At 50.1% G+C, this 15,553-nt stretch overlaps 1 protein-coding gene across 1 annotated transcript in view; it reads right to left on the bottom strand.

Moving 5' to 3' along the window:
• Positions 1–3,107: 3,107 nt before the first annotated feature.
• RPH3A (rabphilin 3A) overlaps positions 3,108–15,553 on the bottom strand; it is a 70,599-nt gene continuing 58,153 nt past the window's right edge. Inside the window, exons 15-21 of the mRNA XM_049789388.1 lie at positions 14,713–14,822; positions 11,493–11,619; positions 10,273–10,329; positions 9,652–9,806; positions 9,096–9,177; positions 5,548–5,644; positions 3,108–4,672 (exon numbers count right to left, since the gene is read on the bottom strand). Coding sequence (XP_049645345.1) covers positions 4,542–4,672; positions 5,548–5,644; positions 9,096–9,177; positions 9,652–9,806; positions 10,273–10,329; positions 11,493–11,619; positions 14,713–14,822 — 759 coding nt within the window. The 3' untranslated portion in view covers positions 3,108–4,541. The remainder of the gene's footprint in view (positions 4,673–5,547; positions 5,645–9,095; positions 9,178–9,651; positions 9,807–10,272; positions 10,330–11,492; positions 11,620–14,712; positions 14,823–15,553) is intronic.

The following is a 15,553-nucleotide window of genomic DNA, read 5'->3' as shown; positions in this document are numbered from 1 at the left end:
GCAAGGAAATAGGTACCTAGAGCTGACCAGCTTTTATCTCTTCCCCTGCCCGGTCTGGGTTTCTGGGTGGGGCGTATTTTCCTTTCTTTCCTGGAAGGGAGGAGCGTTCTGAGCTAGATTGCCTGGGTCTCCCTGCTGGCAACTTCCTGAAACTTACTCCTTTTTTGTTTGTTTGTTTGTTTGTTTGTGTGTGTTTTATTTTTTAATTCTGAGGCTCAAACCAGGCTCAATCCTCGGTCAGCAAACGCCCTACTGCTGTGCTATTATTGCTCCAGCCCATGAAACTTAATCTTGTCCAGAAACTTATTCCAGAGGTTGGACTACAACTGAGACCTGAAGCTCTGGCTTCAGGCCTCACACTTGGTGCTGTTTTTTTGTACCACCCCAGAGAGAAAGTGCAATTTTTTCAAAGAATATTAATTTTGTCCTTTGTTGCTATTTTGTTCTGATAAAGTGGCTTTGTAGTTTTCTTGTTTTCTTTTTCTTTTTTTTTTTTGGTTTTGGGGCCACACCTGGTAACGCTCAGGGGGTTCCTCCTGGCTCTGCGCTCAGAAATCGCTCCTGGCTTGGGGGACCATATAGGACGCTGGGGATCGAATCACGGTCCGTCCTAGGCTAGTGCTCCAGCCCTAGCTTTGTGGTTTTCTAAGCTGTCGAGAGCAATGTATGTTTTTTTGCCAAATAAAAGAGGAAGGTGCAGAAGCTTCAGTGAAGACCATTCAGAGCCTGAAACTCAGAACTTGCCCATTAAGTCACTTTCTCTAGAGCTTTCAAAGGTTTTTGCAAATCCCCTTGCAAATATACATGCAAATTCTTTTTTTTTATTTTCCTTTGACTTTTGGGCCACACCCAGAGATGCTCAGGGACTCCTCCTAGCTCATGTTGGAGGTCACTTCTTGCAGTATTGAGGGACCAGGTGCAAGTGTTGGGATTTGAACGTAGGCCAGTGGTCTCCCACTGCCCACATTCCTAGCTCCTTTCTCTCCCTTTTAAGTGGTTCTTGCTTTCCTTGATCAGCTTTCTGATTAGTATTAGCTCTAATAAAAGAGAGCATTTGTTACCATAGAGAAACACTGATATTATATTATCATGCTTAACATTTTTGTTTTGGGGGCCACACTCAATGATGCTCAGGGCTTACTCTTTTTTTTGGGGGGGGCCACACCCGTTTGACGCTCAGGGGTTACTCCTGGCTATGTGCTCAGAAATAGCCCCTGGCTTGGGGGGACCATATGGGAGGCCGGGGGATCGAACCGAGGTCCGTTCCTTGGCTAGCGCTTGTAAGGCAGACACCTTACCTCTAGCGCCACCTTCCCGGCCCCAGGGCTTACTCTTGACAGAGCTCAGGAATCAATCCTGGGCCGGAGAGATAGCACAGTGATAGGGCATTTGTCTTGCAATCAGCAGATCCTGGAGGGACCCGGTCTGGTTCTTAGCACCCATGTGGTCCCCCAGCCTACCAGCAGCGATTTCTGAGTGTAAAGCCAAGAGTGACCCCTGAGTACCACTGAGTGTGGCCCAACAACCAATCGATCAATTAATCAATCAATCAATAAAGTTTTAAAAAAAGGAATCACTCCTGACGGTGCTCAGGGGACCATATGTGGTGACAGAATTGAACTGGGGTTGGGCACATGCAAGGCAAGTATTCTATCTGCTGTTCTGTCACTCCAGCATCATATTATTAAATATTATTTAATATATTATTATTATTTAATAAATATTATTTAATAATAAAAATATTATTAACTCAAATCCTCATTACGTCATTGAAGTTAACTCTTATTCTTTTTGTTTGTTTATTTTGGAGCCACACTTCGTAGTGTTCAGGGATTACTCATGGCACTACCCTCAGAAATCACTCCTGGCAGGGACCATATGGAATGCCGGGGAAACAACCCAGGTTGGCAACGTGCAAGGCAAATGTCCTATTGCTTTGCTATCATTCCAGTCCCCAGACTATTCTTTGTTTCCAAACATGTGAGAATTTTCCAGTTACCTTGCTTGGATCGATTTTCTGTTTGACTCCACTGTGACCACTAATCATAGATTAGAAAAGATAGATAATCATAGATGATCTGATCTCTTGGATTTAAGAGGATGGGACGCTTAAGATACAGAATGAGGTCTCCTTACTGTGAAGGCCTCATGTGAGCTGGAGGAGAAAGTGTTGGTAGGGGTTGAGTGGAGTTTTTGCTTCTTTTTTTTATTTTTTTATTTTTGGGCCACACCCAGCGGTGCTCAGGGGTAACTCCTGGCTGTCTGCTCAGAAATAGCTCCTGGCAGGCACGGGGGACCATATGGGACACCGGGATTCGAACCAACCACCTTTGGTCCTGGATCAGCTGCTTGCAAGGCAAACGCCGCTGTGTTATCTCTCCGGGCCCTTGAATGGAGTTTTTATCAGTGCAATTAGCACACTTAATAGATAAATAATATTGATTTATTATATATAAAAGATATTTAAATTTTTATTTAATCAAAAATAAAATAGATTTATATTATAAAATTCAGATTCTAAAATAAATGATAATAATACTTGTATTATTATTTATCTTCTAAAATAAATAAATAATAAATACCCAAGGGGTACTTTTTCATTTCTAGCTTTTTGAAAACACACAGAATGGTACTCAGGATTTATTTCTAGTTCTGGACTCAAGGATCACTCCTGGTGGTGCCCAGGGGGACCATAGTTAGCACGGGCATAGAACCGGCTCAACTGCGCTCAAGGCAAGCAAGTGCTTTCTCCCCTGTCATCTTCTCCCACCCTGCTCATAAGTTTTGTTTCTCTTGTACGAGAGCACACAGTGATAAGAGCCCTTCCATCCAAGTGACCTTTGTCACCATAAACCACCCTTTCCTTCCCCTTCACCCCAGACATCTCCATTCTGTTGTTGAGGCCAAAGGCTTACTGGTAGTAGATACCACCCACTTCCCTGCTCTGCTTAGTATCACAGAAGTCACAAGGCAGAAACTATCCCTGCCACTGTGGGCAGGAGGGAGAGGTACCTCATTCAGTTCCCCATACTCAGGAGGGCAGGCTTCCTGGGTGGGGATGGAAAAAGGTTGCCCAAACACCAGAAAGGAAGAAAGCAGGTCATCCATTTTTCCTGAATAGTCCTACTTTATTCGGGGCTACATTGTCATGGAGAAAGTCGGGGTGGGGGAGGCAGTGGGCAGGTCGGCATGCACCAGAGGGTGTGGAGGGGGGTTCTAGGCAGAAGGGGCCCCACTGTTGGAGGGCGAGCTTGCGCCCGGCCAGAGCTTGCTACATGCTGATCCCAGTGCCAGTCCCTGCGCTGGTGGGCTCCAGCCAGCATGCTTTCTGCCTAAGGCTGAGCGTGGGCACGGTGTGGGCAGGGCTGGGCAGAGATTGGCAGCCAGGAAGCTGTTGGCCGGCCTGGGGAGGAAGAACTTGATGTTCCAGACGGTGATTCCAGGTGAGGTCCGTGTCCCCCAGAAATGGGGTGTAGGGGTTGGGGGAGGTGTGCTGTGTGTGTGGGGGGGGGGTCATTGTGAGTCAAAGTGCCTGTCTGGTGATTTCTATTGATACACTGGGGGGAGGCAGCAAAAGGCTAGTCATGAGGAAGGGAAGTTAAATGGAAATTGGAGAAACTAAGCTTTTGGGGTTCCGAGCCCAAAGTTAGCTTCGATGTTTATTTTAAGTCATTTCTTCACGGTGCATTTAGGGTTTATTCTTTCAGGGGAGGGGATCCAGGCTGATGCAACAGGGGACCGGGCCATTGGGAGCAGCAGGATTTGCTGCTCAGACTTACCCTCACGCCTGCCTGCATGGTGCAGAAACAGAGTGGGGGCTGAAGGAGGATAGAAGGAAGCAGGGGGCTGAGTAGGCTCCGCACCCCGAGTTCTGGTCTCATGGCCTCTTAAGCCCACCCGGGGCCAAAGACCCTGGCCCCTGGGTGGTAAAAAAAATGGGGGTTCAGGTGAGTCTTTGGGAAGCTGCTGCCAGATGGGAGAGGCACAGCTGGATTCACTTGTTGGTTATTCCCCCCCATTACCTGGGGAGGGGGGAGGAGAAAGGCAGCAAGAAAGGGGTGCTGGGGAAATAATTGGAGTCTAAGTGGCTTTTAGTTACTAAGCAAATAGACAACATCTCGCATGGGGGAGACGGAGTCCCTCTGGCCCCCGCGTGTGCCTTGCTGGATGTAGGGTGCTGAGTCCTGGGGCCTGTTTCCGTGGCAATCAGGGAGCATGTTCTGGGGGAAGCCTGCAAGTTAGCAAGGTGACAGGCTACCTGTGTCCAGGCTGGTGGGTCTAGGACAGTCCTGAAGCAGGACAGCAGCCCTGGCATATGCCCGCTGCAGAGGCTGTTCAAGGGCCCCCCCAACCCACTTCTCCATCCCAGAGGAGCTGGTGGAGGAGGAAGCTGAGCCTGGAGCTGCCCACCCCCCAAGGATGGATGAGGGTCTTTTCTACAGTGCCCGTGGCAGGGAGGCTGTGGGCTATGGGGAGGCAGAGCCATGGGCAGGCGGGCAGGCGGGCCGGGCATGGGCAGGCAGGTTGGGCTCGAGGCGGGACTAGTCGCTGGACACGTGGTTCTCATTCTGCAGCTGGTGCCACCGCTCAATGCGCTTATCCTTGTTCTTCAGACACTCATACCAGTGTTTCAAGCGCTCGCCCTTGGCCGAGATGCCAAGCTGGCAGCCCCCTGCCAATCAGGGAAGAAGAGACACAGAGGTGGTGAGAGTAGGGACCCCTGGGCTCCTTCTGAATCTCAAGTGCCCCAGCTAGTGGCCTGGGGGACTCTTTGCAGTGTTACTTGGACATGCCCCACGTTGCAGTCTCTCTACTCACTGCTGATGCCCAGAATCTATTTTGCCCTCTCCTGCACCATCAATGCCCATTTTCTAGAACCTTCTCCAGATCGCCACCACGACTCTGAAGTGCATTCTCCATGTCTGAGCACTCCGTGTCGTGAGCCTCTCATTCCCAAACCTCAGTCCTGCCCCCTCTTCTGTCCTGCTGCACCCCACCCTGCCCTGGCTCGTGCTTTCTCCTCCCTGTCTGGAGGGCGCGGGGCATGCAGGAACCCTCTGCCCAGAGGTGTGAGAGAGTTCTGTGGGGATCCCCTTCTCTGTGAGGTCCCGACTCCTCCCTACTTCTGGTTGATTTATTTCTGCTTAGGTCTCCCAGCCATGATCAGGGGACCTGAAGATACTTGGTCAGCTGAGAAGGCCATGGCTGGGCCTAATAGTGCTGGGGGGTTCCAGGGCAATGCAGGGCAGTATATGTATATGTGTTTGCTCATGCATGTATGTGCTATGTGCAACTGCATGTATGTTTATGCATGTGTTTTGTATGTGAGATACCAGAGATGGAACAGATGTCTCTGAAGATGTAAAGTGCCACTGACCCAGTGCCATCCCCTCTTCTGAGTCTGAATGATCCCCGGATAAGATTTGTCTAGCCATCAGCCAAGTGCACCCCCTCGCCCCCAGCCAGGACCAGGTGCTGGGCCTGACCGGATTCAGATGGTGTCACCAGACCCAGCACAATGCTCCCCAGGGATGAGGGGACACTCACCAATGTAGTCATTGGATTTGCCGATGTCATAGTCCCAGACTGAGATGTCCAAGGACTTCTTGGCGAGGTCACTATGCTTGATGTCATAGAAGAACTCCTGAAATTGGCAGACACAGCCATGAGAATGCGGCTCAGGGGTCCTCATCCTGGGGGTTTTCAGCACCTGAAGAGGCCCCCAAATTTACCCACAGGGTCCCCCTGCTCCGAGCCTTCATCTCAGGCCCACACTTCCCCCCACTTCAATGGCTAATGGTCGAGTCTCTCATGGTGTATGTGGCTTGGAGGCCACTGTTGAGCCAGCTGTTGAGCAGCTGGACTAGAACCCCAACTCTTCCTGGGGTGTATGCAGACCCCCCCAAAGCATCCATGAGCCTCTATGGCCAGGGGCCTCCCAGCATCCCCCACACTGTACGTGGAGTGAGATCTGAGAGCGAATTTTGGAGATGGTGAAATTTCAAGAGAACGAAGATTACAGGGCCGGAGAGATAGCATGGAGGTAAGGTGTTTGCCTTTCATGCAGGAGGTCATCGGTTTGAATCCCGGTGTCCCATATGGTCCCCCGTGCCTGCCAGGAGCAATTTCTGAGCCTGGAGCCAGGAATAACCCCTGAGCACTGCCAGGTGTGACCCAAAAACCAAAAACAAACAAACAAACAAGAGAACGAAGATTACTCTGAAATGTCAGGGCTGATACTCCAGCCACGCACACATACTTGAGTATGGTATTCCAGTTTAGGCATGGGATGCCAGACATACACTCACACTCGGGCATGGGACTCTTTTACAGCTGCACACATGCTTGACATTTGCACATGAATTCTGGAATGTTCACTTGCAGAGGCCAGATAGAAGGTACTGGAAGCTGGATCCCTTTCTACTTCTTTTTTATTTTTATTTTTATTTTTTATTTTTGGATTTTGTGTTTTAATTTTTTTTTCAGTTCTTTACGATGTATTTAAAGAACATGCATTACATGGTTGATGACATAACTGATAATAATACATTTGTTTTAGGAAGCCCAAAAGCAACATGATTTAAAAAAAATAGAAAATTGAAAGAAAAACTAAAGAGATGAAAGAGAAAGGAAAGAATATTTTTGAAAATTATTAAAGCACCAGCAGAAAGTTTAGTAAGCTTTTTTTTTTTTTTTTTAAAGAAAGGATAAGAGTTGGGGCTGGAGAGATAGCATAGAGGTAAGGCATTTGCCTTTCATGCAGAAGGTCATTGGTTCAAATTCCGGCATCCCATATGAGCCCCAGGAGCAATTTCTGAGCTTGGAGTCAGGAGTAACCCCTCAGCACTGCCGGGTGTGACCCAAAAACCAAAAAAAAAAAAAAAAAAAAAAGGATAAAAGTTAAAAAAAAATACAGTAATAATACAGTGAGTGGCAATTGTTATTTGCATAGGCCCAGCAAAACATGGGGAAAATGGGGAAAAAATATCTTTGTCCTAGGGGCTGGCGAGGTGGCTCTAGAGGTAAGGTGTCTGCCTTGCAAGCGCTAGCCAAGGAAGGACTACAGTTCGATCCCCCAGCATCCCATATGGTCCCCCCAAGCCAGGGGCAATTTCTGAGTGCTTAGCCAGGAGTAACCTCTGAGATCAAACGGGTTTAGCCCGAAATAAAAACTTTGTCCTAAATACAAGGAGACCTTATCCCTGAAGTTTTCTGGCATAAGACTGACTCTGGGTTCCAGGTCCCCTTCCTACTTCTAAGTGTTTGCCTGACTGACTTCAATACAGGTGACCCATCTGAATGAAATTTAGGTCAAACTTGCTGTGGTTTGGGGTGTGTCATAACTACCTTCCCTTGGGAAATCTGAAGCATTTGTCCTCTCTGCAGCGTGTTTATTTCCTCACTGGCTTGCCAACACTGGGCATTAGTATTTTTTAGTTTTTTTAATTTATTTATCCAGTGTGTGTGTGTGTGTGTGTGTGTGTGTGTGTGTGTGTGTGTGTGTGTATTTGTTGAGGCATATAAGGTTGGGTCTGATGCATATGGGGTTGGGTCCAGGCTAATAAGGGACATGTTATCTGGAGTTCTTGTTTTGTGACTTGTTTCTACTCCTGTAGGTAGGATTAGAGGAGAGTTTTGACTCTGTTGAGAATTCATGACTCAGAACAGATCAGCCCAAAGCAAAATTTTGGATCTGAACCCCAAAAGCCAGGTCCAGCTCTAGGCTCATGCAGTGCTTTCTCATGTACGTCATCCTACTGCTTTGAAAATTGAGTCTTGAGGGGCAGAGAGATAATACAATGTGTAAGAAGCTGGTTTGCACATGACCATGCAACCTGAACCCACCAGGAGTGATTCCTGAGCCCTGAACTATGTGTGACCCCCAAAACAAAACATAATCAACCCCCAAATGCTATATTGTAATTTCCCTTCTCGACTTTGCAACACGTGACCAAAACCTGTGTCAGCTAAGATGGCTCCAACATCAATTCCTCACAGCAATAAAAATTTCAGGGCCCGGAGAGATAGCACAGCGGCGTTTGCCTTGCAAGCAGCCGATCCAGGACCAAAGGTGGTTGGTTCGAATCCCGGTGTCCCATATGGTCCCCCGTGCCTGCCAGGAGCTATTTCTGAGCAGACAGCCAGGAGTAACCCCTGAGCACTGCCAGGTGTGGCCCAAAAACCAAACAAAAAAAATTTCAGATACCCCAGTATCTGATAGGATTCAGGGAAAGACTGAAATTCAAAGGCAGGTAGAGGATGGAGGGATGGATGAGGCCAGGACTAAAAGGAAGTGGGGAGGAGACGGCAGTACCAGTTGTGTGGAAGGTCTGGGTCACCCCTCTTTGTCTCCTCCAGTTTAAAATCACAAGCATGGAGCTGGAGAGAGAGTACAGTGGGGTGGGCGCTTACCTTACACACAGCCAACCCAGATTTGATTTCTGGCAGCTCATATAGTTCCCCAAGCCCACCAGGAATGATTCATCCTGGGGGGTTTTGGTACCCGAAGAGGCCTTCGAATTTACCCACAGGGTTGCTCTGAGCCTCATCTCAGACCCACTCTCCCTCCTTTCAATGACCAATGGTCGAGTCCCTTGTGGTGCATGTGGCTTGGAGGCCACTGTTGAACCAGCTGTTGAGCAGCTGGACTGGAACCCCAGCTCCTCCTGGGGTGTACACAGACCCTCCAAAGCATCCCTGAGCCTCCACGGCTAAGGGCCTACCAGTGCCCCCCACAGAGCCAGGAGGAGGCCCTGAGAACCACCAGGTATGGCCTCCCCCCAAAAAACAAAACCCAAACAAACAAAAAAATATCACAAGCATTTGAAATGATGCTGATTATGAAGACGACAGAAGCCAACCTACTTCCTGTGAAGCATGTCCCACCCACAGTTGCCTAACTGCTGTCTCTTGCCTGGGATTTGATTCCTTCTGATGACAGGGAACTCGTCACCTCTCCTTTGGGCGTCTGGAACTGGTCCCAGAGTGTGAGTTTTCTTGGCAATGCCTTACAACAACCCAGCCAGTTTTCCCCTTTCCCCATCCCCACCCACCGAGAAGACCCCAGCTCCCAGAGGCAAAGGGAGCCGCCTCACCTCGTTAAACTCAGGGTTCAAGGTTTTCTTCTTGATCTGAGTCTTGTGTTTGGCCTTCTTTCCCATGTCTGGTTTCAGCCAGCTGTGGGGAGATGGGGAGAGGGGGACTAGAGTGGAAGCAGAGGAGGAAACTGAGGCAGCCTGAGGTCCCTTCCAGGCTTGGGGGCCCAACATCCCCCATGACTGAGCCAGTACAAGGAGCATCTCTTGAGGTTCCTGGGCAGACTCTACCAAGCCCTGATGCCACCTCTGCCAGCTACAGGGGGCAGGAGCCATCACTGCAACCCAGGTGGACACGGAGGCCCATCACACTGTAGAGATGTCCCTTCACTGTTGCTTATAGACTCTGGACCACCCTTTTTTCCCAATGGACAGACAGCCTGTATGGGGCTATTGGGCCCTAACCGCCTTCCCCTTTCACTGCCCATCCTTCTGGGGGGGGGGGTCCACCCAGGCACAGACAGACAGGAGGCACCAGCCCTCCCTCCCTCTCTGGGCTCTGAATATGTGTGATTTGGGGGCTACGGCTAGGACTACCTGCTGGGGTCAGACTCACAGCTTGACAAAGGGGTCCGAGTAGCCATTGGCATCCATGGCGGCCAGGTGCACACAGCGTACGATGCCCACAATGAGGCCTCCCTGCTGCGTGCTGTACATGAGGGACACCAGGATCTTCCCACGCTCCACGATGTCCCCAGCTCGTTCCACCTGCTGTGGAGCAAGGCTGGGTGGGCCAAAGCCTGGAGGAGTGGTGCTTGCAGAGGGTGGGGCGTGGTCAGCACCGTGGACAGTGATCAGGGAGCCAAGTGCTTCCTTCTGACTCCAAGCCTGGCACACAGCTCTGGATTCCTACCAGCTACCTCCTAAGTGAGGTCACTGGGGTCCCCCTGGAGAGCTGGCCTGAGGTCTGGAACTTCAAGCACTGCCTAGTGAGTGTTCCCAAGGGAGTGGCAGGCTTGGTTCAGGGAGCAAAATTTGTCCAAAAGGGCCCCAAACAGGCACAAGGGCACCCCCTGCTGTCAGCTCCTAGGTCTGTGGCCCAAGGGGCTCTGCTGAAAGAGGATGGGTGGGGTGGGGCCATGGTGATGATTTGATTTGGGGGTCAGGATGTTCCTCTTCCTGGGCAGCAAAAGAGAGCGGGGTTCAGATGGGGGTTCAGTATGACTTTGGGACTCACCTCCTCCTCATACAGGGCCATGCCTCGGGCAGAGCCAGTGGTCCCCGCACGCTTCATCTGAATGGAAGAAATCAGGAGAGAAAAGTGCAACAAATACCAGGAGAAGGACCCAGATCCTGGGGGGATTCTCAGAGCTGCGCCCTCTTAAAGGAAAGCTAGAGGTCACTAGCCTTGGGGTTCACTGCACTGACATGTGTCCAGGATCGGGGAAGCTGTACCTGGCTCTGTTTCACAGATGAGGAGCCTGAAGCCCAGCATGGTTAAGTCACTGCCCCCCCCCCCAGGTCACATGCAACCCCACCCATACACACACACGTTCCAGTTGCCCTGCTGCAAGGACCTGGGGCTAGAAGGGATGCGGGGAGGGGTCAGCATCTCAGATGATTCTTTCTCCATAGCGGGATGCTGCAACTTGGAGGAAATGCCACTCAAATCTAGCTCTACCTAAACACCACCTCAAAGACCCAGAGCAGAGGGGACAGAGGACTCTGCCCTCTGGGAGGCAGGAGGAGGTTGGAGATGAAGGATAAAAGGCAAAGAGAAAAAGAGGAGAGAGCTGAGCTGGTTGCTCTCCCCACAGCTGGTGGACAGAATTGGGTGCAAAAGCCCTGGGCAGGGGCATCTCAGGGTCTTTCAGGGGCCTAAATTCAGCAACTTTCCTGCCTTTTTTGTTTGTTTGTTTTGTTTTGTTTTATTTTCGATCCACACCCAGTGATGCTCAGGGATTACTCCTGGCTATGTGTTCAGAAATTGCTCCTGGCTCGGGGGACCATATGAGATGCCGGTTATCGAACCCAGGTCCATCCTGGGTCAACTATATGCAAGGGAAATGCCTCACTACTGTGTTATCTCTAGCTCCTTTCCTGCTATCTGTTGCAAGCTGTGGATATTCTCTGGGCCTGGGTAAGAAGATGCTGTGTGATCCCTTTTGACCCCATCGCTGCCCTCAGGGGCAAGGGGCATTGGAAAGACCTAAGAGCACAACTCCAGGCTGCTCATGCACCATACTTTCCCCTTCTGTCCCTAAGTCAGCTACAACATGGTAAGTGTAGGTTGGAGCATCCAGGGTTTGGAGGTGTAGCAGGTCAGAGTGCAAGCCAGGACATAGCCCCTGAAATCTCAGCTTCCTTGCACTCCGCCAGGCTGTGAGGCAGGCAAAGTTCCCCACAAACTGCCCCCTGGCCCTGCCTATCACAGCTGGAGCCTTGGGCAATGCTCACCGGGATGACCCGCTCCAAGCAGATGTTGAAATTCTTCCTCTGATTGGGTTTCAGTTTCTTGAGTGAGAATCTTGTCTCTCCGATAAACTCGTTATGGCCAAACTTGTCCTCGTCACAGACAGAGATCCTGGGGAGGTAGGTGTGAGGGGAGACAAGAGCCTCTAAGGGAGCAGCCCCTGCAGCCTTTATGAAGGACGAGCCACAGCTTGCACAGGGGCCCCCAGGTCCCAGCACTGAGTCCCTGTACATGGTTCAGCAGCACCTCTCCTGCCTCTTCAGGAGGCGGGAGCCACCCAGTTCATCCTCAGCATCTACCCAGGGAAGCGATACTCAGATGGAGAGAACGTTCCAGCACTCAGAAGTCCCTCCTGACCCTCCTGGCCAGGGTCCAAAAGATCCAGGATCTTGACCTCTGGTCCCCAAAAATTCTTAGCCTGCCTTTTCGACTTTTATACACGGGGTTCAGTCAGGCTGACTATGCTGAATTGGTGTCTCTGGTTCAGGCCTTATGTGTCATGTGTATTTTAACACCAGGCAGGCAACATTAGGCTCTGGTACATGGCAGAGTCCGCCACACACCCAGCCATATCAAGGACCACAGTGGAGCCCTGTGGAGTCCTGCAGAAACCAGACCTGGTTCTTGGTGCATGGGTCTTGCTCTATGCTTCTGCTAACCCTGGGCCCTGGGCCAGGCAGCAATAGGGATCTAACTGGTTCTGGGTGCCTGGGAAGGAGCCTGTCCTTTCATACTGCTCTATAGTGCTCAGAGTGCTGTCACACCCAGCTCTGACTCCTGCTGGGCCAATAAGACTCCCCCTTTCTCTGCCTCAGTTGCTCCCACCAGCAGGGCTTGCTGGGGTCTGGATGGGGATCAGTGCAGACAAGAAAAGGCAGGGAGGAATAGAGGAGGGAGCTATAGAGGCAGTTTCAACTGGTACATGGATAGTTCTTTCTTCCTTCCTTCCTTTCTTCTCTCTCTTTTCTTTTTTTCCTTCCTTCCTTCCTTCCTTCCTTCCTTCCTTCCTTCCTTCCTTCCTTCCTTCCTTCCTTCCTTCCTTCCTTCCTTCCTTCCTTCCTTTCTTTCTTTCTTTTTTGGTTTTGGGGTCACACCTGGTGGTGCTCAGGGGTTAATTCTGGCTCTATGCTCAGAAGTCACTCCTGGCAGGCTCAGGGGACCATATGGGATGCCAGGATTCAAACCAGGGTCTGTCCTGCGTTGGCCACTTGTAAGGCAAATGTCTTACCATTGTGCTATCACTCTGGCCCCTCTTTCTTCTCTCTTTTCTTCTTTCCTCTCTTTTTTCTTTCTTTTTCTTTCCTCCTCTCTCCCTTCATCCTTTCTTTCTTCTTTTTTCTTCCTTCCTTTCTTTCTCTTCCCTCCTTTCTTTTCTCTCTTCTTTTTCTCTTTCTTTTTCTTCCTTTCTTTCTCCCTCCCTTCTTTTCTTCCTTTCCTTTCTTTCTGCCTCCCTTTCTCTTTTTTTTTTTTTTTTTTTTTGGTTTTTGGGCCACACCCGGTGACGCTCAGGGGTTACTCCTGGCTATATGCGCTCAGAAGTCGCTCCTGGCTTGGGGGACCATATGGGACGCCGGGGGATCGAACCGCGGTCCGTCTCCTAGGCTAGCGCAGGTAAGGCAGGCACCTTACCTCCAGCGCCACCGCCCGGCCCCCCTTTCTCTCTTTTACTTTCTTGCTTTCTCCCTCCTTTCCTTCCTTTTCTTTCATTTACTTTCTTTCTTTATTCCTCCCTCTTTTCCATCTCTTTCTTTCTCCCTTCCTTTCCTTCTTTTTCTTTTACTTTCTCCCTTCCTCCTTTCCTTCTCTCTTTATTCTTTCTCCTTCCCTCCTTTCCTTCTCTTTTTTCTTTTTCTTTCTCCCTCCCTTCTTTCTTCTTTCTCCCTCCTTTCCTTCTCTTTTTCTTTCTTTCTGTCTCTCCCTCCTTTCCTTCTTTCTTCCTCCTTTCCTCCTCTTTCTTTCTCCCTTCCTCCTTTCCTTCTCTTTCTTTCTCTCTCCCTCTTTCTTCTTCTTTTTTCTCCCTCTTTTCCTTCTCTTTCTTTCTCCCTCATTTCCTTTCCTTTCTTTCATTCATTCTTCTTTTTCTCTATCTGAAATGTTATAGCAAAATATTAAGACTTTTTTTGGGGGGGGTTTCAGGCCACACCCGTTTGATGCTCAGGGGTTACTCCTGGCTAAGCGCTCAGAAATTGCCCCCTGGCTTGGGGGGACCATATGGGATGCCGGGGGATTGAACTGCGGTCCTTCCTTGGCTAGCGCTTGCAAGGAAGACACCTTACCTCTAGCGCCACCTCGCCGGCCCCAATATTAAGACTTTAGGAAATTTTATGAATTAGGTCCATGAAATTTTTGTTTTCTTATTATAGCCTGTAGTTTTCCATATATTTGCGGTAGTTATTCATAAAATCTTTAAAATAATCTATTGTGTGGAGGCCTCAGATGAAGCTGAGAACAGTAGGTGTCATGGTCAAAATACCAGCACAGACGTGAAGGGCAAGAGTGAACTTCTGTCTATGCAGCATGATGCTTCCATGTTATATGTAGTAGAGAGTGAGGACTTCACATGGACATGGGCAGGCTCAGGGTAGAGGAGACCCAGAATGGGGTGGAAGTGTTGGATTCGTGCACCAATGGAATATAAGATGTATTCTTTGAAATGTAACAGGTGCCAATAGGAAAGTTACTGGGTAATCTAGATTGATGCTATATTGTACATCTATATAACCCAAGTGGAAAAGTGGCTCAGGGTCCTTGACTAGAAGCCTATTCCCAGGGGGATGCCTTGGACCCTTAACTAGCTAAGCAAATAAAACCCTGCTTTGTGACTTGCATTGTTGGGTGGTCTCTTTGTCTTATCACTGGACTGCTAGCACTAACCCAACATAAGTAACATTGAAAAAGATTTAAGGGGCACAGAAGGAGGGCACATGCATGCAGCTGACCCCAGTTTGATCTCCAGTTCCCGCAGATGGCCCCCTGAGTCCACCTTAAGTGGACTTGAGGACAGGAATAAGCTGATCCAACCCCCTCAAAAGTGTACACAGCCCTCAGAGGTCCAGACACCAAGACCGTAAGAACTGGGAGTCTCAGGGCCCGTGTGCCAGGCTGTGAACTGCAGCCATCACAGGAAAAGGCTTGCAGAGTGTCTCCACCCGCCCTGTCCTCTCACCCCCACCTGTATCTCTACACCCCATCATTTCACCACACCTCAGCGTCTTCCTCTGCATGTCCTCGTCGGTGATGCCGTGGTACACCAAAGTCTCGTTCCACACTGGGTTCCTTGTGTTCCGCAGGGTCTTTGTCCGGAGTTTGTTGGACTAGGAGCCAGAGATGGATGGACGGACAGACAGACAGACAGACAGACAGACAGACAGACAGACAGATGCCTGTCTCAGAGCCCATCCTGCATACCCAGCTTTAGGACGACTAGAATCCTGTCCCTACCCAGAGCACAGCTGCTCGCAAATGCATATGTACCAGGAAAGTGGGGGGGGGGGGTCCTCCAGGTCAAAGACAGTGGGTTCTCCCAGGACAGAACCGGGGCCCAAGACCTGGGTCCCCCTCCAGACTCTGAGGTAATCTCCCAATGAGATATGAGCACAGAGACTTCTGCCTCTTTCGAGCACATACACTTACAGGTTGGGAGGCACCGGGGCAGGACATTTTTCAGGACAGGGGAGGTTCCCTTGCTCCCCAGATGGCACAGCCAGGCCTGACTTCTCCAGAAGGGAGATACTTCATTCTACCCAAGGAGAGGGTTCAAGACACACTGCCCGGGAAGATGGGTCAGGGCAGAAATTCGAGTCACACTCACAGTCCCGACTCCTCAGTGGCCGGTGGAGTTAGTGAGGGCCCCAAGAGCACTGAGGGGCCGTGGAGGGGGGGATTGGCCTTCCTTGATTGGAGGGTGACATGTGCAAGTAAGCAGATAGATACATTTTCATGTGCCCATGCATGCACGCTGTGTGTCTGTTGTGTACACTCAAGCATGAGTATTCTATGCATGGGTGTACGCACATTTGCTATTGGTGAATATATGTAAACTCAT

This window comes from Suncus etruscus, chromosome 15 (genome assembly GCF_024139225.1).
Source record: "Suncus etruscus isolate mSunEtr1 chromosome 15, mSunEtr1.pri.cur, whole genome shotgun sequence".
NCBI lineage: Eukaryota > Metazoa > Chordata > Mammalia > Eulipotyphla > Soricidae > Suncus > Suncus etruscus.
The sequence above is the reverse complement of the archived record's forward strand: the minus strand, read 5'-3'. Positions and strand labels throughout refer to the sequence as shown.